This window comes from Sordaria macrospora, chromosome 5 (genome assembly GCF_033870435.1).
Source record: "Sordaria macrospora chromosome 5, complete sequence".
In the NCBI taxonomy this organism is placed as follows: Eukaryota; Fungi; Ascomycota; class Sordariomycetes; order Sordariales; family Sordariaceae; genus Sordaria; species Sordaria macrospora.
In genome coordinates, this window is record NC_089375.1 from 2626220 (window position 1) to 2650185 (window position 23966).

Below are 23966 nucleotides of genomic sequence, written 5' to 3' on the forward strand. Positions count from 1 at the left end.
CTTCACATGTTGTCGACTGTCAGAGATGCCGAAGATACCGTGGCCGTTGAGTCACAAAAATAAGATGAAAAATAAGGTTTTGTGAAATGTACCTCTAGTCCCAATCCCTATCCAACCAAGCTATTCTGCCTCTGACACCCTGATCCAGAGTCGAGCAGAGAGACGAGTTGGGCCCTTAAACTAGGGTCGTCTTCGTGAACTTGTTGTTCTCAGCCTTCTGATCTACACCAAATTTCATGCGCCACAGGTAGCTCTTCTTCATCTGATTTGAGGTGACAGCATCAGCCACAGGCCCACCGCTCGTTGTGACTGGCTCAATGATAAGATAAAGCTGAGAGTGGAGGCCCCGCAGCGGTTCAGCCTCCCGCATTCGCGCTTCTTCTGCTCCTCCCGTCGCTGCAGGGATTATTACCAATTGGCCTTGTCGACTTTTGCCGCGTCGGACAGTGAACCGTTGTCTCCCACTCCGGCACGGGGCGATTTCACATCACAACTCGCTGCGGCAACACCAGAGTGAAGGCGTCCGCGCATACGTCTCTCACGACAGTGCACGCCCCGCTTCCTTTAGGTTCCGCTGTCTTCATCAACACAGCAAAAACACTTTAATGTCGAATTGAGCATCATGTAGCCTGAATGCTCTTGCGCGCCATCTCCAACAACAACACCTCTCGTCTATCGCGTAATCATCACGTCCCTCGCACGAACCTCTTCCGAACCCACTAGAGAATTAGTACAACATCGTCGCATCACAACAACAGCCGACACACACCACCACCACCATCACCAAGATGCCGGTCGCATCCCATCCCCAGGCCAAATTCGACCCCATTCCGCCGGATCTCGATCTTCATGCCCTGGTCGAAAAGACGCCAAACTTCCATTGGGTCCTGCGTGTCTCGGCAGCTCAGATCCGCAACATCGGTCCTCAAGAGTTTGAGAGACTCGTTTACCTTCACGTTATCCGCGGCGGCAAACCGCTGGTCATCGAAAAATGGAACGACCGACTACCCAAGACGCTGTTCAGCGCAGAATGGCTCGAGGACACATATAACAAGAAACGTGAGTTGTCAAGTGGAAGCTTTTAGGCTTGTGCCAACTTTGATGTAGAATCTAAACACTTTCGCTCTTTGCAGAGGAAAATGTTCGCGACATCGTTTCTCAAACCGACATCCCGATGACTATGGGTCATTACCTCCGATCGATGAAGCAGTTGACGAACCAATGGACCCCGAACAACTTCCGCGACGAGCGCCGTCAGCGTCTCTACCTCAAGGATATCGACTGCCCACCCGAGTGGCACGAGCGCCTCCAAAAGGTCATTCCGACGAACCTGTTTTACATGAACGACAACCTCGACAGGAAGGCTTCGAGGCGCTACGATGACTACGACTACGTGGAGAAGTCCTGCGCCCCAGCCGGTGACCTGATGAGCAGTCTTCCCGAAGAGATGCGCGCCCAGAACCTGATGTGCTACGTCGGCCACGAAGGCACATACACTCCCGCCCATCGCGAAATGTGCGCCAGCTTGGGCCAGAACATCATGGTGGATGCATCCGGAGATGAGAACGGGGAGAAGCCGGGCAGCTCGATCTGGTTCATGACCGAGACCAAGGACCGCGAGGTCGTCAGAGAATACTTCCTCTCTATCCTGGGACACGACATCGAGATTGAGAAGCATTTCGCTCAGATCAACGCTTGGAAGAAGGCGAACTTCCCCGTCTACATTGTGGAACAGAAAGTGGGCGACTTCGTTCTGGTTCCTCCTCTGGCTCCCCATCAGGTCTGGAATCGCGGCACTCGCACCATCAAGGTTGCGTGGAACAGGACTACGGCTGAGACCCTGGAGATGGCCTTGCATGAAGCTCTTCCCAAGGCAAGACTTGTCTGCCGTGATGAACAGTACAAGAACAAAGCGATCATCTACTTCACACTACAGAAGTATTACAACCAGATGAGAGAGATGGAGCAGAATGCCGACATTGGGTTGCTCGGCTTTGGTCAGGATCTGATGAAGAACTCTTTCCGCATGACACAAATCGCCAAAGACTTCAAGGCTCTCTTCCGCTTGTTCACTGAGATTCTGGTGGACGAGATGTTTGCCATAAAGGAGAAGGAGATTGAGTACGTTGAGTTTGACTCCTGCATTACCTGCTCGTACTGCAGAGCCAACATTTTCAACCGCTTCCTCACCTGCAAACACTGTGTTCGCACCCTGGTTACTGGAGATGAAGACACCTACGATATCTGTATGGAGTGCTACGCCATGGGACGTTCGTGCCTCTGTGTTTCCAACCTCACTTGGTGCGAGCAGTGGAAGTGGTCTGACCTGGTGGATCGTTATGAAGAGTGGCGAGCTCTTATCATCAAGAACGATGGTTATGTCGACTATGACACTTCTCCCCTACCGTTGGAGCTGGCGAGGAAGAAGACAGGCAAGAAGTCTGTGGCACAAATTTGCCAGGAGCAACTTCGGAGACGGCCATGGAAGGATATTAGCAAACTTGACAAACCTGAGGAGCCCGAAGTCTCGGAGCCAGAATTCGACGAAAATGGCAAGCCTAAGAAGAAGCCACGTCGCAAAAAGAAGAAGGGCGATGTTTACCGTTGCCATGTTTGCTCGCACAAAGACTTTACTTACAAGCTCGCATTCTGTTCGAATCCAGGCTGTTCAGAAGCCTACTGCTACGGTGTCCTCTACCGAGCGTTCGATCTCATGCCCCAGGAAGTCCTCCAAAACGAGAGATGGGAGTGCCCTAAGTGCCTCAAGATGTGTAACTGCGGTGCTTGCCGTAGGCTCAAGAACGGAAATGTTCCATATCAGCCAAGAAATACGCTGCTTGGACACGATACTCGCCCCATCGCTGACGATCGGAGTGTGGAAACACTTGTCGATTTCAAGGTGCATAACCTCAACTGGCTCAAGACCTCTGGCGACGACGGCCGCAACGTTCAAAGCAAGAGATTGCAAAAGCTACAGCAACAGGCTGAGGCTGAGAAGGCTAAGAACGCAGACGACGTACACATCGAGGTCCCTGCCTTACAGAATGGCGAGCAGGCAGCAGGAGCTGAAAACACGGATGACGCTTTGCAGCAGTCCATTGCCGACGGCTTGGGCGGGGGCCAGGAGAGGCCGGATGTCAAAATGAACGGCACATCTGCCGAGCAACCCAGCGCTGCCCAACCAGCGGGTCCCGCCGAGGTTGCGGATATGTCTATCGCCCCAGAGGATCAGGATCAGTCCGCTTACCCTGATCCGGACTTGTTCGGCCAGGAGCGTATGCTTGGTATGGGTTACTACCAGCAGGATGATGATAGTCCGGACAAGATTCTGTTCGACCCTTATCAGCGACCTACGGCCGAAGATTACGTTGTTGACGAAGAGCCCGAGTTGATGTCTGAGTATTTGAAGAAGCAGCTTCGGTTGGCTAAACGTAGGGCTCGCCATGCCGAAGATGACGATCCTGATTTTGCTGCACCTCGGCCTCACCATCGGAAGAAGCAGAAGCTCGACAAGACTTCTTCCCAGCCGCCACCTACGCGGGACGGTCAAGATGATGTTCTTGAGAACATGGATCCGGCTCTCTTTGATCAGACGATGCCGGATGTTGCCGGTGATATCAGAGCTGAATCTGCCCAGGCTGGCGCCTCGCAGCCTGCAAACGGCCAGCCTTCGGATGAGGCAGGTGAGAAGTCTGGTCAGCGCCTGTACCCAGCCAACGTGCCTACCCTTCGACATGCAAGGCCCAAGATCTCTTACAGGGTCGATGAGGACAACGAGGAGGAATTCAACGATATTCTCATCCCTCGCTCGCAGAAACCTGAATACCGGGCAGCTGCGGCACCGGCCAACGTTGTGCAGAGTATTGAAGGGCCGACTGGTCCCAAGGACCCCTTGGATCTTGCTTCTGCCGCCGTTCTCGCCATTACTGGCGCCGGTGGCGACCGTAGCAATGAAGCCTCTCAGGAACCCAAGTCGACTCGTGCCGCTGCTGCGCCATCTGGGCCGTCAAAGCTACGTGGACCGCATAAGAAGCGAGGACGGCCTCCCGGACGGCCACGTAGGTCGGAAGCCCACGACAGTGAGGATGAGGAGATGCATGAGGCATCAGAACCCTCTCGGAGACGTGGACGCCCCCCGCGTAGACCGATGGCAGCAACGGATGCTGAGGACAGCGACCATGATGAGGACATTGACGCCCAACTCGCCCAAGAGCTTGATGGATTTGACGAGAACGGTGAGGCCGTCGAGCGCGATGCCGATGCTTCCCAAGCTCCTAAGAGGAGAGGCCGTCCACCGAAGAACGGCGTTAAGAAGGTCACGGTTGAGGTCACCACCAGGACGCCCATGCTATCATTGGCTGAGCGTATGAAGCTCAAGGGCAAGAAGTTCAAGATTGGTGAGCGCAAAAGCACCGGGGGTACGCCCGCAAAGGTGGTCGCTAAGCCAGCGCCAGTTGACTCGATCGAGAAGAGTGCCTCTCCTGCTGTCTCTGGACGGGCGACCCGGGGTGCTGGGAAGGAGACTTCCCTTCCTGTGCGTGAGTCGCCTAGGACGACCAGGACCAGGACCACGTCAGCAACTCGCCAGACTGTCCAGCCTGCAGATGAGGAACCTCACCACTCCGAGTCTGAACGGGAGGAACTTGAGCCCGAGCAAGAGAAGGAGAAGTCTCCAGAACCAGCTCGCCACTCTGTATCTCAGGCATCAGTCCGCATCAGCCCTCCGCGCGACGAGGCCTCGCCCAGCAAGTCTCCAGAGCCAGAACGCAGCCCAAGTGTCAGCGCCTCGCCCGAACCTCCAAGTCGTGCGCCATCCGCTCCATCAGTCACCCGCATCTCTCCCTCCCCGTCACCTTCGCCACCACCACCCCCACCGAAGCCCGCAGGCCCTACCGTCGTCAGGCTCATGGACACCGACGATGAAGAGTCCGATTACGGCGGCGGCAGCTACCACTCCGGATCCCGCTCGACTTCTCAGAGGTCACAGTCAGAGCGGAGCAGAAGTGGAAGCGAAGCGGCAAGTGGTACGGGCTCTGAAGACGAGCCGAGCTCGGACTCGGACTCGGATGATGAGGATATTCCGGCTAGGAAGGAGAGTGTGCGCCAGAGCTTTACTGCGAGCAGAGGGCGAGGAGGTGGAGTTGGGATTGTGTCGAGGGGGAGAGGGGGGATTAGAGGGAGGGGGAGAGGGAGGGGTAGGCCGAGGGGTTCGTAAGAGGTTTGAGGTTTGTCAGAGTTGATAGGGAGACATAAGCGATGGGGATTGTGATAACCAGTGAGCAGTTGTGTTGGTGTTGTAAACGAAAGGAATGATTGTGTGAAGTGGTTGAGAAATGGATGGAGCGAAGAATGACGAAGGGGTGTTTTTCACCATGTGTTATTCGAGTCTTACATTTATGAAATTGAACCGAGGAGTGAGTGGAATTCTTTTCCTAGGAAGGAGAGAAGGATGGATGGATGAAAAGTCAGTAGGATTATTATCGAGCTGTTCTTGCTTCTTTTGCTTATCCTGATATGATGCTTTTGCTCTTTTGGTTTGTTGTATGATAACACTTGGGAATAGCATTCGCGTAGTACGAGTTAATATGTAGAGTTTCTCATGTCTCCAGTCCTGGTGATGGTGTTGAGGATTGATACTTCGTCGTATAACCGTCATTTGCACCTACCGCATTTACAAAGACAACTCAACTAAACCTACGTGCCAGCCAACTCTTACTGGCTATGTTTCTGGAGATGCATACATGCCACTCACTCATTAAGCAATTTCCTTCTATATCCTGACGGCGGACTTCAAATCACTTCACACAAGCATTTAGTCCGTCGTCTACTCAGGGGCACTCACCCACCTAGAGGTACAGTGTACGAGAATCGCCAACAACACAGTTAGCAAGGGGTGACTCGGGCAGCTCAGACCGTTGCGGTTGGGAAGTTGCTTCCCAGATTGGTGGTCTGGGGATGGGAAGGAATACAAGAAGGAGCGATTGAGAGTGCAACGAGGGGGAAAAGCGAGTGCAGTGGAGAAAACCGAGGGGAAAAGAATGAGTGCTTGGTCGTTCCTCCTCACTTGTCGTCTCGTCTATCCTTCGGCTGCAAAGAAGAGCCTTTGTGACATGGGCTTCGTAATTCCAGAGCATTGGTGCCTCGCCGAATAATTGGATGAATCTAGGATCAAACACTCGAGTTTGAACTTTCACATCCGGTTGTTTTGCTTTGTGATGGATATGTCCTCGGTGTTGTCGTTTCCTCGGGTTTTATTTACCTACCATACTGGATGAAACAAAGAAGGTTAAGCAGTCAGTCACTCAGCAAACGGGAGACACCAAAAAGTGTGAAAATGCAGAACAAAGTGATCATTGTGTCGTCAAGTTCGGTTGTATCTGTCTTCGTCGTCTTTGCCGTTGTTATCAATCGCCTTCCTTGTTGTTGTGAGCCTTGTGAACGGATAGAACGAGCGCATACAGGTTAATCGATCCGACATTCGGTCATCCAATCCAGACTCGGTGAAATCACGACTTGGGTGTTTGCCGCCCCGTCAGTTATGAGTGAGCCAGTCATGACGAGGCGAACACTCGGCGACTTACTACAAATGAACTGCCGTGACACACAAACAAGCTTGTAGAGACACCTCTACCGCCAGACGTAGAATCACACAGCATAACGATGGGGTAGAGATATACTGTATCACGGCATGTCATCGTACCACTTGTCACCTCACTTCAAGTCAAACAGACATACACGGCACTGGGAATGGAACAATGGCAGGTCACAAAGGCAGTGGAGAGAACGAGGTTATGAGTGAAGAAGGCGGTTGTTTTTATTTTCATTTTCGATCGCCCGTCGTATTGCTTGAAATTTTTGTTCAGGAGAAAATCTCCCAAATATTCACACACAAGCTTTTTTTGGGTCGAGCGGTCGAACAGAGTCACACGGTGAATGGTGACTCGACCGGGACAAAGCAGCTATTTCGGAGCTAATCGCCACACCCCAGCGCAAGTAGCAGACAGAAACACACAACCCTTTCCAGTGTAAACTCCTCATAACAAATGGATATGGAAGACACACACCAGCAAAGTTTAAGCGACGCCCGCTCCCAAAAAAGAGGATATTCCCCGAAATGATGATGCTTTGTGCCGAAACAAAAAACCGAGCCAGCCTTCCCCAGAAATAGTAGAGACGAGAAAAGAGACACGCTGATATCTTTCCACACACCGAGCCAGATCCGAGAGATGCAAAGTTTCCCCGTTGGAAGAAATGAATCCCAAAATCAACAAGAAAGAAAAGCAAAGGCGGAGCTAAGCCGTAGCACAGCGCCTCCTTCATGATACAGGCGGAAAGAAAATCCGGAATACAAAACCAAGAAAAGAAATAATAGAAAATCCCCGAAAATACTTTCAGAACCAACTCCTCATTCCCGTACACCCCGGAAATTCCAGCTTGCAAGTTGAGATTCCGCGCGACACCAAAACGACAAAAGAGGTCTTTGCCTGCCTGCCTGCCCGCCTGCTCCCAAAAAACAGATTTGCCCATGTAGCCCCCAAAATTCGAGAACACCCAAGGTTGCAAAAGCCTCCCGCCCACATAGCGCTGCCTGCTAAAAACCCATCGAAAGTCGCTCTATATGTCGATCTCTTTTTCTTTGATGAATTCGTGGACCCGTGAACCGTTATGACTTTTATCATGTGACTGAAGTCGCCGCTTCTTAGTGACGATGACGAAACACCAAAAACCCCGTGTATGGTATCGAAAAACGAGAAAATAAGAGAAAAGTCGCCGAGGCGAGGAAAATGCGAAGAACTCCGTCGTGAGACACCGATGCAAATAGTTGTGTGTGAAGTGATTAGTAGTTCGGAGGGATGCAAAACCACCTTGGTAAACGCCCGTTTCGTAAAAAGATCAAAGCAGCCCCATCTTTCGAGACCATAGACACCACCGCGCTTTTTTGGGTATTCGAAAAAAAAACAAGAGGTACCGATGGATCTTCGTTTTTTGCGCCGTCCGAAAATGTCAAGATCTTTCGCTTCAAGAAGGGAAAGGAGCTTATGTCGATTAAAGGATGTTTGTACAGGTTGGGTATCGGAAAAAAAGTTGCCGAAAAGGTCGAAGATCCAGTTGAAGATTGGGTTGTCGCCCCCTGCCTGCCGGGAAAATGAGAAAATCATCGTAATGCCTGCCTGCTAAAAAGGTTGAAAAAACGTCGGTGGTACCCGCCAAGATGAGCATCTGCAATGAGTATGCGAAAAGAGCAGTACTTGTACAGTTCATTTTGCAACGGCGACGACGGTCTAGGTCGGCCTAGCCTCGTCTGCGTCACAGAAGCGAGACATCAGTCGCCTTACCATCTTGGCCGGGCACCCATAAGGGACTGCTGCTGCTGCTGCTGCTGCATCCGAGCGGGCGATACCGAGGGGGGTGGGCTGGTCATGGTGATGCCAGTAGCAGGGTTGATGATGGGAATGGCATTACGGCCGCGGGTGGCAGAGGGCTGGTGAAGCTTGAGGGTCGCCTGTTGACTTTGGTAGACCGGAGGAAGATAAGAGTTGTTGAGCGAGAAGCCTGGCGCAATAGTGATGGGCTGCTGCGTAGGAGAGCTTTGCGGCGAGTTGCTTGCCAAGGACGAGCGCTCAGAGGAAGCGCTGTGGATGGAGACCAACTTTAGAAGAGAAGGCGGGTTAGTGCCGGCGTCTTGGAGAGGGTAGCAGGCCAACGGTCCGGTTCATCTAGTGGACTACTCACATCATCATCGGTCAAAAGGCCGGGGCAAAACTCCATGTCGTCCTCGAGGTCAAAGGAGCGGCCAGCCTCGTACTTTGTGCGGTACGAGTTCACGGACACGGTCTCGGACAAGTCCTTCATACTCCGGACACCGCGGAATTGCTTATGCGTGTTCTGGGAAACCGACAGCCTAGGAGCTCTCCTGTTACGCCCACCATGGTGAGCGTGGGATGCCGCAGGAGCAGCGGCGGCTGTAGGCTGCTGGTGGGCGTAAGAGTGATAGTACGAAGACATTATTGGCGGTCGAGGAGTGCGATATTGAAGACGAGCAAAATCGGTCCAGGCGGTGCCAAATCCAGATGCGGGATCGGAGGAGTGGGTGGTTGTCGAGTTAAAGGTGGCGGTGGTTAAGGGTTATGGTTGTGTGCGTGTGTGATTTTATTTGGCCAAGCCGGGAGTTGTGCGGTATTAAACCCAGCTATTGTGAGACAACAACAACAATGGAACCGAAACCAAGGCCGTTGCAGTGGAGCAATCAAACTGTCGAGGGAATGTTGGTAACTGGATGTGGTGGGCGCAGGCAAATAGTCGGCAAAGTCGAAGAAGGTGCAAGAAGTCGTTTTGTGTGGTCGTTAGGTAAAAGTCGCTTGCAAATGTGCAGAAGATCGAGGGTGAGGGTTGGAAGTGGTTTGACGGGGACGAGGCGGGTGAAGAAGTAGGGAAGAGGCGAAGGGAGGAGGGACGAAGTGGAAGAAGAGCAATCGGAGCAGGCGACTTGCGTTGGACAGCGCTGTGCGAGTGGGTCCTCCCAGAGCCCCCAAACCGTCCAATTCGCCCACTTTGTCCCACCGTAACCGGCCCACTCTGGCTGCCGCTGCCAGCTGTGACTGGCCGGACGGATGGGGATTGTCAACGGGGTCGCCAATGGGGGGGAGGGGGGGCACACTGGGCCGGACTGGGGCGCTACTACGTAGCGCACTGGGGTCTTCGGGCATTGGATGGAACAAGTCTGGGCGACAGGCAATTGGCCTCCCCCTCGCCAGAAGGCACCGCCGGGTCGACGAATGGGAATGGGGTGAATGCGCTGAATGGCCGCTGAATGGCACAAATGGACGAAATGGCTGATGAAAACCGCACAGGCCACCCCTCCTCTGACCCTCTTGTGACCTCGCTCCATCTCCGCTCGCAGAATGGGGTGGCGAGACACCAGCATGCGGAAAAGCGGGTCTTTGTTGTGTTCCATTGGCGCGATATTGAGCCCAGTCCGCTTTCGGTATGGTCTCACTGTCCTGCTGGTGTGTGCAATTTTGGATGGCGTTGCCTTGTGCGCGCCAAGAACTCCCAAGGTTCACATCTCAACCCCACCTGAGCCACCACACCCAGTGCCGCAAACTGTCCTTGAACACCACTGCACTGCGACACAGCGGCCTCTAATGAGTCCCCTTCTTGTTCCATCTTCTCATTGTCTGTTTTAACAGTCCGTCCGTCATTGTCCCGAAATTCACAACTGTGTGCCGGCAAAAACCCTGGATTGGCTGATGATACCGTGAGCAACGACGGGACGGTCAACGGAGTCCACCGACGACAACCTTCAAAGGCCTGGCAGGGCAGCAGGACAGGGCAGGGCAGCCCAAGACAGCCCCTGTCTGCTTGCGACTCTCTCGTGGTTAGTGCTAAAGGTGGCCACGTCCTGGGTGCTGCACCTCGCTTTTCTCACCATCCGCAACACCCGAAAGATTTTCCAGTCACGGTGCCGACCGACTCAAACATTCAACACTTGCAGGTTCCTCCATCCTGTTGTCACAACGTGGCCCGATCAACTCATGGATTGCAATGGGGAAATCTGCGTCGGTTACGAGTTGATCTCGACTCGTCCCTCGCCTTTCGTATCCTCTCCCCTTTCAGTTCGCTTCGTGGTTGCGGGCCCGAGGAGCCCCGTGTTGTCCCAGCTGGAGCCGCTAGGTCGGGTCGTCGACGATTGCCTGGGTCTTCCATTGGGAACTGGCAAAATGGCAGATGGCACTGGCAGCAGGACAGGACGTCGCTGTGCCTCAAAACCCTAGCGTCTCTGTCCTGGCTCCATTGGCAGGGAAGACGTAGCCGATCGATTCCGTTTGAAGTCAAGTACTCCGTGTGCTCAAACTTGATGTCTCGGAATTATCACACTGTGTACCACCGTTGACTTATCTTCTCTGTTTCCAGACGCTCCACGGCCAGCCTAAGAATGGATGCCAGATTCCTACGCCATGATGGAAACGGTTTGCTATGGCAAATGGATCTGGTGAGAGCATCATGGGCGGCTGTCTGCATGCCATGGGCCTCTCGAAAACGCCCAGAAGCATAGGACCTGATACCCCGTCCCGAGATCATTGGCTTTGACCTCTCGTTTCCGGCGTCTTTCCGCATCAACATGGCACAGTGCCGCTTCGACAGTGTGTTGCAGGCGGCGGTTGAGGATGCGTGGGTGCATGATTGAGGACGAGGGCAGTGTGGCCTGCGTGATCGATCATTGGTAGATTAGGTCGCTCCAGCCTTGTGGCGAGGTCACCCGTCAACGCGCTTTGACTGGCTGCGACAGCTCAGATTGGTTTGGATTGGATGTCACCCACGCAAACTCCCAAGGTTCACGGAAAGCGCTCGAGTCCCCTCACTGGCAGTTCCGACAGATGTCTTCCTGTCTGTAATTCATCGCCAGACATGTCACGGAATGTTTTGTAAACTGGGCGGTTTGTAGTTATGACTCTGTGTACAATGTCTCGGACAACACAAGTGATCAAAGGAGTTGGTCTGGTTTGACATCCAGTCCTGTTGGTCTTTCCCCTGAATTGTGGCTGGCTCAGCCCGTCCTGTCAAGCTTAAATCGCTGTGGCATTGAGAGTATCCAGAGCACGTCCCCGAGGTACCTCACTGACACCCTCATTCCGCACACTCCACGGACGAGACGGCTAGTAACATAATGGCAGGCGCGTCTAGACTTGGAAGCGCTGCGATGGTGACACCCCAAAAGGTTGTGATCCCGCTGATCCCGTTGACGAGATACTGTGTCGCAGTTGAGGAAAATTACCACTATATGACAGCTCAGATGGTTGAGAGGTCTATGTAAGAGGCTCCCCCGTCCAGGTCCTACTATCGTCATCAGCGAGCCTCTGAGCGTTGATTGAGGTGCACAGGTGCAGAGACAAGAAACAGCAACCGAGACTCTGTCTGGGACTCGTGGGGAGACAGGGGAGTTTTGGGACTACAGCTTGCCACTGATTGGCGAAGATGACGCTGGTGTCTGAACCATCCGCCCCAACGAGACACCCAAAAGCAACTCCAAGCTTCCAGAATTAAGTGACAGACACCGTGCCCTCCAAGTCTCACCTGCATATACCGTAGCTTTATGTAGGCACATGGGTATGGGGCCTCCTCTTCTTGTCCCTTGCTTGCCCAAACCTTTCTTCCGGTGAGGTTCTGTATCTGCCGTATACTGTGTTGTATTGTCCTCATCGGCCACCTGCACTCTGACTGCATCCTCACAAGTGCAGCGTGCTCGAGACCTTGAAATCATCACGGCAGGCGCCCCGGCTGAACTTGTGCCTCTGTATTCCGTGCCGCAGAAGGCGATATGGGGCAGAACAGGAAGAAAAGCAACCAGAGGCCACGCCTAGAAAGAAGATCTCCAAACCGAACATCTACACAGTAATCGGTAGTGTACATTACCGGTGGTGGAAACGGATGAACGAGGACAAAGCAGAGTGGAATCGTCGTGTGTTCGGAAACTCACGATAACAAGGTTGCCCCACAGGGGTCCAAGGGGTTCCTGAACGACTGCAGAATGCAAATCAGCGACGTCGGGATTTACACAACACTGACGACAAAAGGAGGTCATTCCCAAACTTCAAATATATGGTTGATTCGCCGCTTGAATCATGGCGAACAATTGTCGGAATGGGATTTATTCATGTTGATATAACTAGTAGTGCATAATCCCTTTCCCCTCCCGACCGTCCCATCATGACGTCCGGGCCTAGGGTGGGGTATCGACGGGTGACGAAAGGGGCAAATTCCCAGCATCCTTGTCGGTGCTTTTCCCCTTTCTACCTTTCATCACAGTTGACGACATTCTAGATTCTTATCATTGTTGATTTGCATCGCTCATCCTTCGGTCGTCGTATGAAAGAGATGATCAGGGACTCGACAATCCGTCAAATACCCCGAGTAACATTATGGGATATTCCTCGGGAATGGCATTTGCAGGACCGGGTTGAGTTGTTATGATCCAGATGAAGGATGGAGATCGTTGACTCTTTGTACACTGCATGGAACGAAATACACACCGAAAGCTCAACAAAGTCCCCAACTAAATATGAGAAGCGAAGATCCGGGACATATCAGTGAAATCTAGAAGTCACGGGCCATTTCGCTGAAAGTGCCATCACACGCGCTATCACTCGGCTCCCGTTCTCTCATCTCGGTGACGGTACCTTTTTTCCTTGAGACAGGAAGGAGGGGAAGGACGGGGAGGGGCAGGGCCCGGACATGCTGTTTCTCAGGTACTGAGTGTACGTACCGATGCATGCCCCTTTTGTTCCCCTTGAAACCCGAGGTGGGGGACGACTTTTGTCTCGATGAATTGGAGGTCATCTCGGTCCACCCCAATTCACAGTCAATCAACGTTTATCTTATCGCCGTCGTGCCGTCGAGCAAGAAATGAGAAATGAGGACGCTCGGAACCAAACAATGACGGGCCGGGATACGTATTGAGCGGAAAGCGATCTCACCTCCCTCCCCCCTACAATACCACCTACCTTATTCAAACCCACCTTTTGCTAAAGTGCTTGCATACACGACAGTAACAACGACGATGCCCGGTTCGTTCGTTCGATTTTTGAGCATTTACCACTTCCAGGCCGATGCAGATCATAAGATCAATACACTACGCCGCATGTTCAAGATGGAGTGTACCTTGTATATCTCTCCATCTCGGGGCTGGCCAAGGCGTTCAAGGCGCATTTTATAGCACACCTTCAAAACGAAAACGAAGAGGGTGTGCTGCTGTCAGTGAGGACATCGAAGTTATCAGATTTTCGAGTCATGTCCTTCGTCGCAATTTGCAGGAAGTTGTAGTTGTGCAGCAGCAGAGGCTGCTGCGGCTTGTCCTCACTCACATCTCCAGGTCCAGTGTGTCCATCCAGGTCCCAAAATGCGCCCCCCACCATTCCGTCCACAACACCATCACACAGTTGCTGTGTGGCTCAACGAAGTTCGGTCTCCCAAATCCCCACACTGTACGATCCTAGCGCATGGACTTGGAGGTCTGGAGGTTGGCCGCCGTTGTCGTTATTCTGGCTCGCCGCTCGCCGCTCGGCAAGCCATTTCACTTCATCACATCTCACTCTCACAAGGTTCAACACTCTCCCTTCCCCTGTCAACCTCTTCAAGGTGTCGTTCAAACTGTCGTCCACACACACAAGATTCAAAGCTTGGGCCATCCTTAGATTCACCATCGGATTCCAAATAACCGTAATATCAAATCTCGCTGGCACAGATTTGTGTGGAGATGGCCCCAGCTCTCTGAATGGAAGTGGGCATCTCGTCGTCGCTTCGGTGCATTTGACAGTGACACACGCCAAATGTCACAGAAGCACTGTGTGCTAACGTGTGTAATGGAATCTGTCCCTCAAATCCATCCATTCCCATTCTGGAAAAGCTTTGATGTATATTTCTGAGAGGGCCAAACGTTTGCTGTCTTAGTACTGCCCACTTCACCGCTACTTTTTTCCGTCTCTTTTTTCGTCTCTCTTTTTCTTTTTTTTTTACTGCGTGACTGGACGGACGGGAAGTGGAAGCGAAGGGTTTCCGATTCCCGATTGGATTGGGCTGGATTGGCTGTTCCCTTGTTTGGGCGAGTCCCGTAGCGAGACGTCGACATGGCATGACATGAATGAATGGAATCGAAGAATGCCCGCCGAGCGGGCGTTCGATATGGAAGGGTCAAGAGCCACGCGGGCAACGAACGGGACGGCAGGGAACCGAGCGGGCGGCATTCGCTCGAATAGAAAAAGAACACTGAATGGGAAAAGCGATACCCGATGGCTGATGCTGCTATTGTCGGTATGTGCTGCATATGTAGTTGAAAGGGAGCTAAAACTGCCCGCATAAGCAGTGACTTTCCCCTTTTGAGGATATCTGCTATGGATGAGTAGAAGCGGTATCCCCGGCGGCAGAGGGCGACGGGCGGCGGGAGGGACGGGAGTGGACAAAAATCTGGGAAACCGAGCGACTCAACTCGACTCGGTTCGGACGAAACGCCCGGGCCTCGCCTTCGATTTGATATCTTCCTTTGCCCCAATCCCCAATCCCCAACCAAAAATAAAAAGGTTCAGGCTAACACCTACATATTGGGCTTGTCCGGTTCGTCCAGTCTGAGGTCGCCAACGAAACTCAACGGTCACGTTGATACGGGGACACATGACTTGACTGCCGCCCGACTCCCGACTAGTTACAGTTTGGTTCCGGAGCCTGGGTGTCTACATACAATGACATCCAAGCCATACAGAAGCCCAGACAAACATGAGACAGCCAGAGAAGCTGCCACGGAGTTGTCAAGGTTCTCCAACTCCAACTCCGACAAGACAAAGGACAACAAGAACCTAGCCAAGCAAAACCCGACAACGAAAGACAGATCGCCAACCGCAAAACCTATGGACGGCGGTCCGGCTGCTTATCCCATCTCATCATCTGACATGAATCCATGCCTCTACCATGACTCGCATGTGCCACGATAGAACATCGAGCTCCATATACCAAATACACCTCCGCGAATCTACGCCGCTCACGCTGGGCAATCCCCCGAATGATCGACAAGATAAGAGATGATGAGACGGGTCAGAAACAGGAGATCCGGTCCGTCTTACATCTGTATACACTAAAGCGCAGTTAGCTGTCAATGTCTGACTAGCTGAGAATGGATATCTGCCCCATTCCTTTATTCGTACCGATCGACTTTACCCTACATTTTCCCCGAGTAATCATCCTCGGCTATGCCCATAGAAGTGGGATAGGGAAGTATGCGTATGTGCAGACCCTTTTGGTATCATTTGTTTTTCCCTTGAGCACTATCACGCGCAGCAGCTTTCGGACGTTTTTCCCAAACTGAACTTCAACTCACCAACTTCAGTCTTTCAGTCTTTGATTCCAAGCCCCATCCTCCATTCTCGAGCAATAATCTGGCTCGCTTGGGCTCATTTCATCAAGATCATCGAAGCCCAGTACCTGGCGAGCCCGGTCCATGCTGGCCCGCAAGGCCAGTTCCATCTCCCATCTCCCATCTCATCTCGGTTTCTCTGGCGGGGGGGAAACATTGCTCGCTCGTTTCTTCGAGATCTTGAGGACATCTTAAAGAAAAGAGAAATTTGCACAAAAAGCCCGGAGAAAACTTCCGCACTGGGTGTTGTTGTAGTGTACTCATAGTAGTGTAGAGGGATTGTCACTTTTTGGTTCCACCCACATTCGTACATCCGTGGTTTGCGCCAACATACGCACGCCTGGCCAGCATGGCATGTCTGGCACTCTGGCAGGTTTGGTAGGGCAAAGACAAGGACATCGTCGACATGGCATGGCATGCTACGGTAGGTACCTACGCACGATGCCTCCTGCCCTGCCCTGTTCTGCCCTGTCTGCGTGGCTTTCAAGGGTTTTAAGTGCATGCATACTCATCTTGAAAAGGTTCTCGGTTCGATGTCGCCTACAAAATGGAAGTTGGGGGTTTTGATGGTGCTGCTTGGATGTGTCTGTCGTTTTCTCGTTGAAATGCCCAAACACAGTACAACATGCCAACCCCCATACGGTATTCCCTTTTTTCTTTCGTCTCATCGTCGGCTTCCATCTTCTCTCCGGGAAGCGACGAAAGATGGAGCCTCCATTCACAGTGCGTAACCTCCGCTGTGGAGAAATCCCGAAGCGCGGCGGCTATGCACTCTCTCAGCACTGCACTGTACAGTTCACTTGTGCAATACCGTTTCATGTTCAATGGTTTTGTTACGAGTACAAAGCTACGTACAGATGTGGAGATGCGAGATTTTTTATGTTTTCACAATTTAATGCTTTGTGGGAGTCTGGACCTGTCGCTGCGGCGGGCACTGCCCAAAGCGAAAACCGGTTTTCTGACGGTCGTTCATTTCCCCATTCCTGGCGAAAAGCATTTCGGCCATTTTGCGGCTTTCTGTGATTGGCCTGTTTTTTCGTTTTCCGGCTCCAGCTTCTTTCATGTTTCTAAATTTGTTCTTTTCAATCTCATAGGGCAGAATTTCACGAATTGGCGATGCCGGTTCCGTGATGTTTGTTGGCCGGTCTCCCCGTGGCCGATGACGAAGGCGAGACCGGGCTGGCGGGGCGGAGCGGATCGGATCTGTCCACTTCCCCAGGTTTCCTCCCGCAAATGTGCCATGCGAATGCGGATGCCGCCCAAACCTTCGTCGGGGCGGCGTCCGTGCTACACCATACGGCCGTCCCGTCTCCGGGTTACCGGGTTTAGGTTCCGGTGCGGAACTCTAACTAGAGGGCTTCTTTGTTCATCCGTCGTCGAGACAGAAAATATGCACCTTCACTATTAACGTATTCTCCGTCAGGGCCTTGACCGCAGACGTGAGGAATCTGCCGTCTTTCCGCATCTATGATACTCTTAGCACCATCGACTTCAGGTACCCCGACTTACCCTCAGTTGTCCCGTACTGCTTGCCGATACTGCCTTATCTGGCCGCGCTCCCGACTGAGGAATTCTCGAGTCGATTCGATACCAAATGTGCCCATGTGTCAGGGGACAAGATCTGTGCTCGAGATTCGAGTGTTCCGTACGCTTTCCCAATGTTTGATATTTGATGCTTCGGAGACGACCGACGAGAACGATCCCAGCGGCAGGTAAAACCCTCCCTCGTCCGTAGGTAGCACCATGGAAACTTGGAAGCAACAAGAACGCATGTCGGACGTCTTCCTTTTGGCTTTGTCCTGCCGTAACTTGGAGGCGTTTGGTTACCAAGGGAGGTTGACTGTTTCCAGCGTGTTCCCACCCTCGCTCCGAAGACACGGTGCGCCCGATGGCCTGAGAGGAGTACGAGATGCTGAATCCCTGTAAGACTATGGGATGATCCTAAGCTCGAGCTCACTCTCCACGGATAAAGAAGCTGGAGTGAAGCCAGCTAGCTCCGGTCGGTGCACCTTTGTCCTCGGGTACTTCGGATGCTTGAACGCACGACTGATACCTCTCCGGCCCCCGAAAGTGCTGGAAGAGGTATGACCGTGACTGAGTGCCGCAGCCTGCCAATGTCTGGGCTATAGTGGCCCTCGATCAGACCGAGCCGGTCGCCGGCAGTTCCTCCGACTTGATGCCTGGCAATCGGATATTGGCATTTTGCTGGTTCGCAAGTCATCTCCGTTCCGCCGTTTTATCGGGAACTCGAGTGGGTCCCGATCCGGAGGCTAGGTTGAAATCGGATCGGAGCCTCGACGATGATGATCGGATGGTTCCGCGGACCCCGACGAACATCTCTCCCGAAATTCGCATGTCATATGCAATGCAATGCACTGCCACTGCTCCAAAAATCTCAGCTCTGATGCTCCCAAATGCAAAAGTCAGTCATCTTTCCGGTCATTCCTTCAAATTCCTCATGCCGTCTTTGACTTGCATCATCTCTTTTCCCTCTGTCGTCAGATGTTGGATTTGAGGGAATCCACTGCTCTGACGTTGACAGAATGAGAGAGATGGCAATGCTTTTTGTTCCTGGTAGGGCTGTGTTTGGGTTGCTGACAGGGCAGGAACATAGGAAAGCTATGACGTCGGTGTCAATAAGGTTGACAGGGACAGACTGTCGTGAACTGACAAGTCTGGCGTTGAAGGGATGATGCCCCTGGAATAATCTGTTGGATGGAGTTTCATCGGCCTGACTCGGAATCAGATAGTCTCCAGGCACGACTCCTCTGAATATCGTCACTGCAGAACTGACTTGGCCAAGGCTCAGGAAGTCGAACTTGCTTGTTGTTATTGCTGGTGGATAAGGGGACTATCACCTCAGCTTGGATGCCAATATGGATCCACTTCTGTCTGCGTTTGGCAGGAACAACGTCAGCGCTCCCGTTGGTGTCTTGGGGAATGGATGAACGTGTGGATGCGGCTATGACTGGAATTATGATGCCCTCGGTTGGTCAACTGAAGAACTATGCCTAGATGAGCCGCACGAAGGTATAGAGGAGTGTTAGGTAGGCACAGATAGGTGATATTTCCGAGGGGAGAAGTACGATGGAAGGACCGTGAGAGCAGCGATTATGGTGTACAAACCAGCAACCATACAAATCGACCTAATTGCATTTCAAGCTTTCAAAACAAGCCGATCTTATCCCTTTGTCCCTCAGAGATTTGCACGTGTAAAAACGGGGCTCCAGAACTGGCAAGAGAGGTCCTGGTCGTTGTTGTCGCAAACATCACGATCATCCGTTGTCCCGTTGGCCAAAGAGGTGTAATGACGTCATGGTAATCCGCGAACTGCCATCTCCGTACCTGCTTCAAGGCAGCTACTACCGAGTGCCCCTCATCATCCTGTAGCTATTGCTTCCTTCATAAAAGCTTCGTGTCTCTCTGCTATCTCGGCCTATCTTCTCTCTATTATCAGACACTGCAGCATAAAACAGATACCCCCCACTACATCCAATCCAACCAATCAATCAATCGACAAGACCAATTCCTCTTCTCGACTTACACACATCAACCACAACAACTCAAACACAAACAACCACAAACCACATCATTCAAAATGTTCGCCCGCATCTCCACCGCTTCCGCTCTCACTGCCCGCCAGACCTTCGTCGCCGCTTCCGCGCGCAGGACCATTGCTTCCACTGCCAGCCTCAAGCTCAAGGAGTCTTCTTCCAGTACGTTCACCTTCCACAACTTCTACTCCTCACACACAGAATACTAACCCAGCCCACCAACAGCCGACCCTGATCCCCAGGCCTTCGAGAACCACAAGCAGGAGTCCCTCAGGAAGCAGAAGGAGGGCAAGGGCCACTGGAAGCCCGAGCTCGCCTCCAACAGCGAGGAGAACGTCAAGGCCGACCGCATGTCGGATGCCGAGTTCGAGGAGGCCAGCAAGCGTCAGCTTAAGGACCGTGTCGCTGAGGCCAAGGGTACCAAGAAGGAGGCCGAGTAAAGGGATTCGATTCGAAACATGAGACGCGGTATATGATGATGCCATGAGGTTTTCCTTTTTCCGGTTTATTTTTCTTTTGTTCACTTGTTGCGAAGCAACTCTTGCATTTTCAGCCATCATGGGAGGAAGGATGAGAGAATCACACTACACAAACTGCATTAGTGTTTGATTAGGCATGGGATTCTCTAGGGATAGACACTGACGGGCCATCTTTGCATGCATGGATATGATGGGCCCTGTGTCATCAAATTGAAGAGGATTGAAACTGCACCATCGTTCTTGGAAGACGTACTTGTGGAGGAGTGAATGTGTGGGATGATAGAGTGATGGTTTCATGGAGTTTGAATTCCACGAGGCAGTCCTCTGTCTGCTTTCATCTCCGACAAAGCTCGCTGTAAGTGTCTCCATACCGTCGGATTCACGAAGTACCTTTCGTTGATCTTGATCTGAAATAAGTCACTGATGAAAATAGACCACCGACGATGTTATGTTTTAGAGTTTTGGAGGAACTTGGAGCAGATGCCATTCACTCACCCCAACCGAGAAACCATAGGCAACACGAGTAACTCCAGCAATTTCAAGTGAATGGCTTTCTTTCCATCTGGACATTCAGTTCAAACGTCTACTGTTTGCACTCGTTTTTCTGGTGACGGCTTTCGACCGAGTGACGATGCCCTACGTGGAATTGACCTGCGATGATTTTGGAAATATGGGATGAAAGGGGGCAGGCCACCATCAACAAACGTTCGAGATGGCAACCACCTTCGATATTCTCACGTACCTCAACGGTCCTGGATTGGAGAGGTATAAAGGTTCGCTAACTTTCGGATCCTTTCAACCTTCCACATTTCCCCTTACACTCTTTCTTCCTGGGGTGCGGATAATCCCAACCGACTGCAAGACTGAGACGTTTCCCTTCCTTGACACTCAGTCAATTCAGGCCTTTCACTAACCTTCTTCCCATCCTTTCTCGCCTTGGTGAACCTTTCGCAGCTCACCCATCATACTCTTTCATACGCAACCGAAGATATCCTGACTCACTCACTATTAACTTGACCATCCATCACCATGCCGCCTTCCAGCGACGACGAGCAGCTTCCGCTCAGCGGACGTCGTCCATACGCCTTCGACCACAACCGCGCCGAATCTCGCCGGAGAGCGACATTCGGCAGAGCCCCAGGAAAAACCGGTACCTCCAAGACGAACGAGCCCCCAACTCGGCCTGAGATCATCCCCATTCAACGTGGCGGCCCTGAGCCATCAGCTTCAACTTCAGGTTTATCGCCCTCATCATCATCCCCTGCATTCTCAACCACTGCTGCCACGGCCACTGCTAATACTTCGTCTACCACCACTGGTACTTCGGCCAGTAACCACGAAAAGAGCTTCAAGGAACAGCAACGTCGGAGACTCCTGTATCTCCAGGAGACCAGGCAGAAGAACCAGTCGGGCCAACAACAGCTGCCAAAGCGGCAAACGCAGACACTCGGAGGTACATATACCGGCCCGGCCCACCCGCTCTCAAAGTCATTCACTGCAAATGCCAAGGACCGCGAAGTGCCCTGCCTAGACCTGGACACTCCTCCCCCTCCGTCTCATGTTCCGTCGTCCCCCCATTTGGAAGAGACCGCACAGACTGCTGCTAGTATTTTACAGCAGCAGGTACTGCAGGAGCACCAACAATCCCAGCAACAGGCTCAACAGCAGGCTCAACAGCAGGCTCAACAATTGCAGCAACAGCATCAGCAGGAGCAGGAGCACCAGCAACAACGCCAGTCTCAGCAAGCCCAGCAAACCCAGGAAGCTCAGCAGTCCCAACAGGTTGAGCATTCGCAGGCGCAGTCGCAGCAGCCTCAGGATAACAACGAGATCGCAATCAGGGAGGAGAGTCTTGAGGTCCTTGAGAGTTTGAGCTCCATCACTTCTGTCGACAACTTGAACAGAGACAACACCGGCGGCAGCGCCTTTGGCCGTAGCGACAGGGACATCCTGGGTAACAACAACAGCAACTCGAGCGACAGCGCCAACGGCAATAACCGCACCAAGAGACGCGCAGAGGCTGACTTGGAGAGACCTACCTCTCGCCGACTAATTTCCTTTGGAAATATTACGGCGGGACACATGTCTGGCTCTGGACAAATGTCTGGATCTGGAAACATGTCTGGCTCCATCTTTGGTCCGTATGCTCCGGTTCCGAGCGCTTCAACTCCTCAGACGCCCACGCATCCTGCTTCTTTTGAGATCAGAGAGGGATCAGGTAGTGGCAGCGGTGGTGGAAGTGGTGATAGCCAGTTTGCGCCGTTCAGCCGTGGAGCATCTCCCATGCCCCAGCAGGTCCCGTTTGCCCAACCTCGCACCCCCAGTGCTGTTACCATGGGGGCCGCTCCTCAGCGTGGACAAGCAGCTCTGGAGAGGGGAGACAGAGCCGGAAGCGTGGCTTCTGTGACTTCCGTTTCGAGCATTACCTCGCGCAATGGACCGCCTATCGTCAACCCCAGTTTGCCCAACTTGCCTCCTGATGGGTTAGTAGTATCCCTCATTCCCTTCCATCATCAACCAGAGCAAGAGATCGGAATACTGACCGTTTCTTCCACAGAACCAACTGGCTCACAGGCCGCATCGTCGTTGTCAGCGTCGGCGCCGAGCGCCGCAAGTGGAACGTTCACGAGCAACTCTTGTCGTACAACTCACCCTACTTCAAGCGTCTTTTCAACCCCGAGCCCGACCTCCTTGAAGGCTCCTCTTCGTCCTCCCACGGTAACCACAACCACAACCAAAGCCCTGCCACCGCGCACGCGGGCGAAGGAGGACTCATCGAAGAAGTCCACCTCCCCACCACCGAGCCCAAGCTCTTTGCCCTTCTGATCCGCTGGCTCTACGGAACCGCCTTCGCCACCTCCGGCGGGCAGAAAGTCTTCAAATTCCCCCCTCCCCAGCTCAACCAGGTTACGGTCCGCGACTATCTGGGCCTGTACATCCTCGGCCAAACCGTCCAGCTCCCCGGCCTACGCAACGCCTGCATCGACGTCCTCTACAACTACTACGCCACCGAAACCGAGGAGGTGCGCGTCCCCGATCTTCACGACGTGCGGTTCATCTTCGAGAACACCGCCCAGTCCCCCGATTCCCAGATGAGGCGTCTGCTGGTGGCTCATTGCATGTTCCATCTCTTCGGCGCCAAGAGGAGGGGCCCCCTCCCGCCCGACTGGCAGGAGGTCATGGAGCCTAGGTGCGACTTGTCGTACGAGATGTTCAAGATGTTGGCGGACTGGAAGTGGGTAATTGGCGAGAACGTGCCGACTATGAAGATCAAAGCCAGACAGGCGTTCCATGAGAAGCCCAGGCCGGAGGAGCTGTTGCCTTGGCATAAGGCGCAGACGGCGGAGGAGGCGGGGATGCCGCTTGTTGGGGTGGTCAAGGCTGAGCCGATTGATGATAGTGACTAGAGTGAATGGAAGGGGAAGAACGAGGGGAGATAGTGCGTCCAGGCTTGTTCTGACGGGAGGGTTTGGCCTGCTGGCAGGGAGAGAAAGAAAAACGACGGACTCAAAGAGAGAAATTTGACAAGACGTCTGGTGGCTTAGTGACAAAAGAAGATTGATGGAGAAAGGCGACAGGTCGTGCTTTCTTGACAGGCAGAAGATGGCCTTTCAAGCAAGCTTTGAAGTTGAAGGAGGAAAGAGCGACGCCCTAATATATGAAGCTGTCACGCTCATACCTTAACTGAAAGAGCTTCATTCCGAGACGGGCAGCTTTGGAGTTGAAAGGGGCAAGAGCGATGGTCATGCATATGAAGCTCCCACACTCTTACCCTTTTTGCATGGCTTCATTATCCACAGACTGGCATAAGTTCCGGTTGCTGAATTCGTTCTTGTCCCCGTTTCCACTCTAAAGATTGAAGTGGGAGCATGGGGCAGTTGAGGTGATTCGGGATCCGGAATAGGACACAGATCGCACAGCAGTTTGCAAGACTTGATCGTTTTAGCTATTTACCCGTAGCACCACCACAGTAAAAGGATTCAGTTCATGATAGTACCTTCGCCAGTTCCCTTGATGGAAGACCCCGCATGC

General features: G+C 52.8%; 4 protein-coding genes across 4 annotated transcripts; 3 read left to right on the top strand and 1 right to left on the bottom strand.

Annotated features, from left to right (window-relative positions):
• Window positions 1-282: 282 nt before the first annotated feature.
• SMAC4_02314 (uncharacterized protein) lies at window positions 283-5672 on the top strand. Its single transcript, XM_066089747.1, has 2 exons — window positions 283-1059; window positions 1134-5672. The coding sequence occupies exons 1-2, from the start codon at window positions 789-791 to the stop codon at window positions 5213-5215; spliced, it is 4353 nt and encodes a 1450-aa protein (XP_065947221.1). The 5' UTR covers window positions 283-788; the 3' UTR covers window positions 5216-5672.
• Window positions 5673-6791: 1119 nt separating this feature from the next.
• Window positions 6792-9441, bottom strand: SMAC4_02315 (uncharacterized protein). Its single transcript, XM_003350595.2, has 2 exons — window positions 8734-9441; window positions 6792-8650 (listed from the first exon to the last, which is right to left on the bottom strand). The coding sequence occupies exons 1-2, from the start codon at window positions 9004-9006 to the stop codon at window positions 8333-8335; spliced, it is 591 nt and encodes a 196-aa protein (XP_003350643.1). The 5' UTR covers window positions 9007-9441; the 3' UTR covers window positions 6792-8332.
• A 9899-nt stretch (window positions 9442-19340) lies between these two features.
• SMAC4_02316 (uncharacterized protein) lies at window positions 19341-20195 on the top strand. Its single transcript, XM_003350596.2, has 2 exons — window positions 19341-19617; window positions 19681-20195. The coding sequence occupies exons 1-2, from the start codon at window positions 19500-19502 to the stop codon at window positions 19893-19895; spliced, it is 333 nt and encodes a 110-aa protein (XP_003350644.1). The 5' UTR covers window positions 19341-19499; the 3' UTR covers window positions 19896-20195.
• A 719-nt stretch (window positions 20196-20914) lies between these two features.
• SMAC4_02317 (uncharacterized protein) lies at window positions 20915-23916 on the top strand. The gene is made up of 2 exons (XM_003350597.2): window positions 20915-22417; window positions 22492-23916. Exons 1-2 carry the CDS (start codon window positions 20964-20966, stop codon window positions 23339-23341), a joined length of 2304 nt encoding a protein of 767 aa, XP_003350645.2. The 5' UTR covers window positions 20915-20963; the 3' UTR covers window positions 23342-23916.
• The last annotated feature ends 50 nt before the right edge of the window (window positions 23917-23966 follow it).

Bases quoted from the DNA above. Each gene is read 5' to 3' on its own strand.
- SMAC4_02315 (XM_003350595.2), bottom strand. From the start codon at position 9,006: ATGTCTTCGTACTATCACTCTTACGCCCACCAGCAGCCTACAGCCGCC. The intron at 8,651-8,733 runs GTGAGTAGTCCA...TCTCTTCTAAAG, and splicing joins GCCTTTTGACCGATGATGAT to TTGGTCTCCATCCACAGCGC.
- SMAC4_02314 (XM_066089747.1), top strand. From the start codon at position 789: ATGCCGGTCGCATCCCATCCCCAGGCCAAATTCGACCCCATTCCGCCG. The intron at 1,060-1,133 runs GTGAGTTGTCAA...CGCTCTTTGCAG, and splicing joins GGACACATATAACAAGAAAC to AGGAAAATGTTCGCGACATC.
- SMAC4_02316 (XM_003350596.2), top strand. From the start codon at position 19,500: ATGTTCGCCCGCATCTCCACCGCTTCCGCTCTCACTGCCCGCCAGACC. The intron at 19,618-19,680 runs GTACGTTCACCT...GCCCACCAACAG, and splicing joins GCTCAAGGAGTCTTCTTCCA to CCGACCCTGATCCCCAGGCC.
- SMAC4_02317 (XM_003350597.2), top strand. From the start codon at position 20,964: ATGCCGCCTTCCAGCGACGACGAGCAGCTTCCGCTCAGCGGACGTCGT. The intron at 22,418-22,491 runs GTTAGTAGTATC...TTTCTTCCACAG, and splicing joins CCCAACTTGCCTCCTGATGG to AACCAACTGGCTCACAGGCC.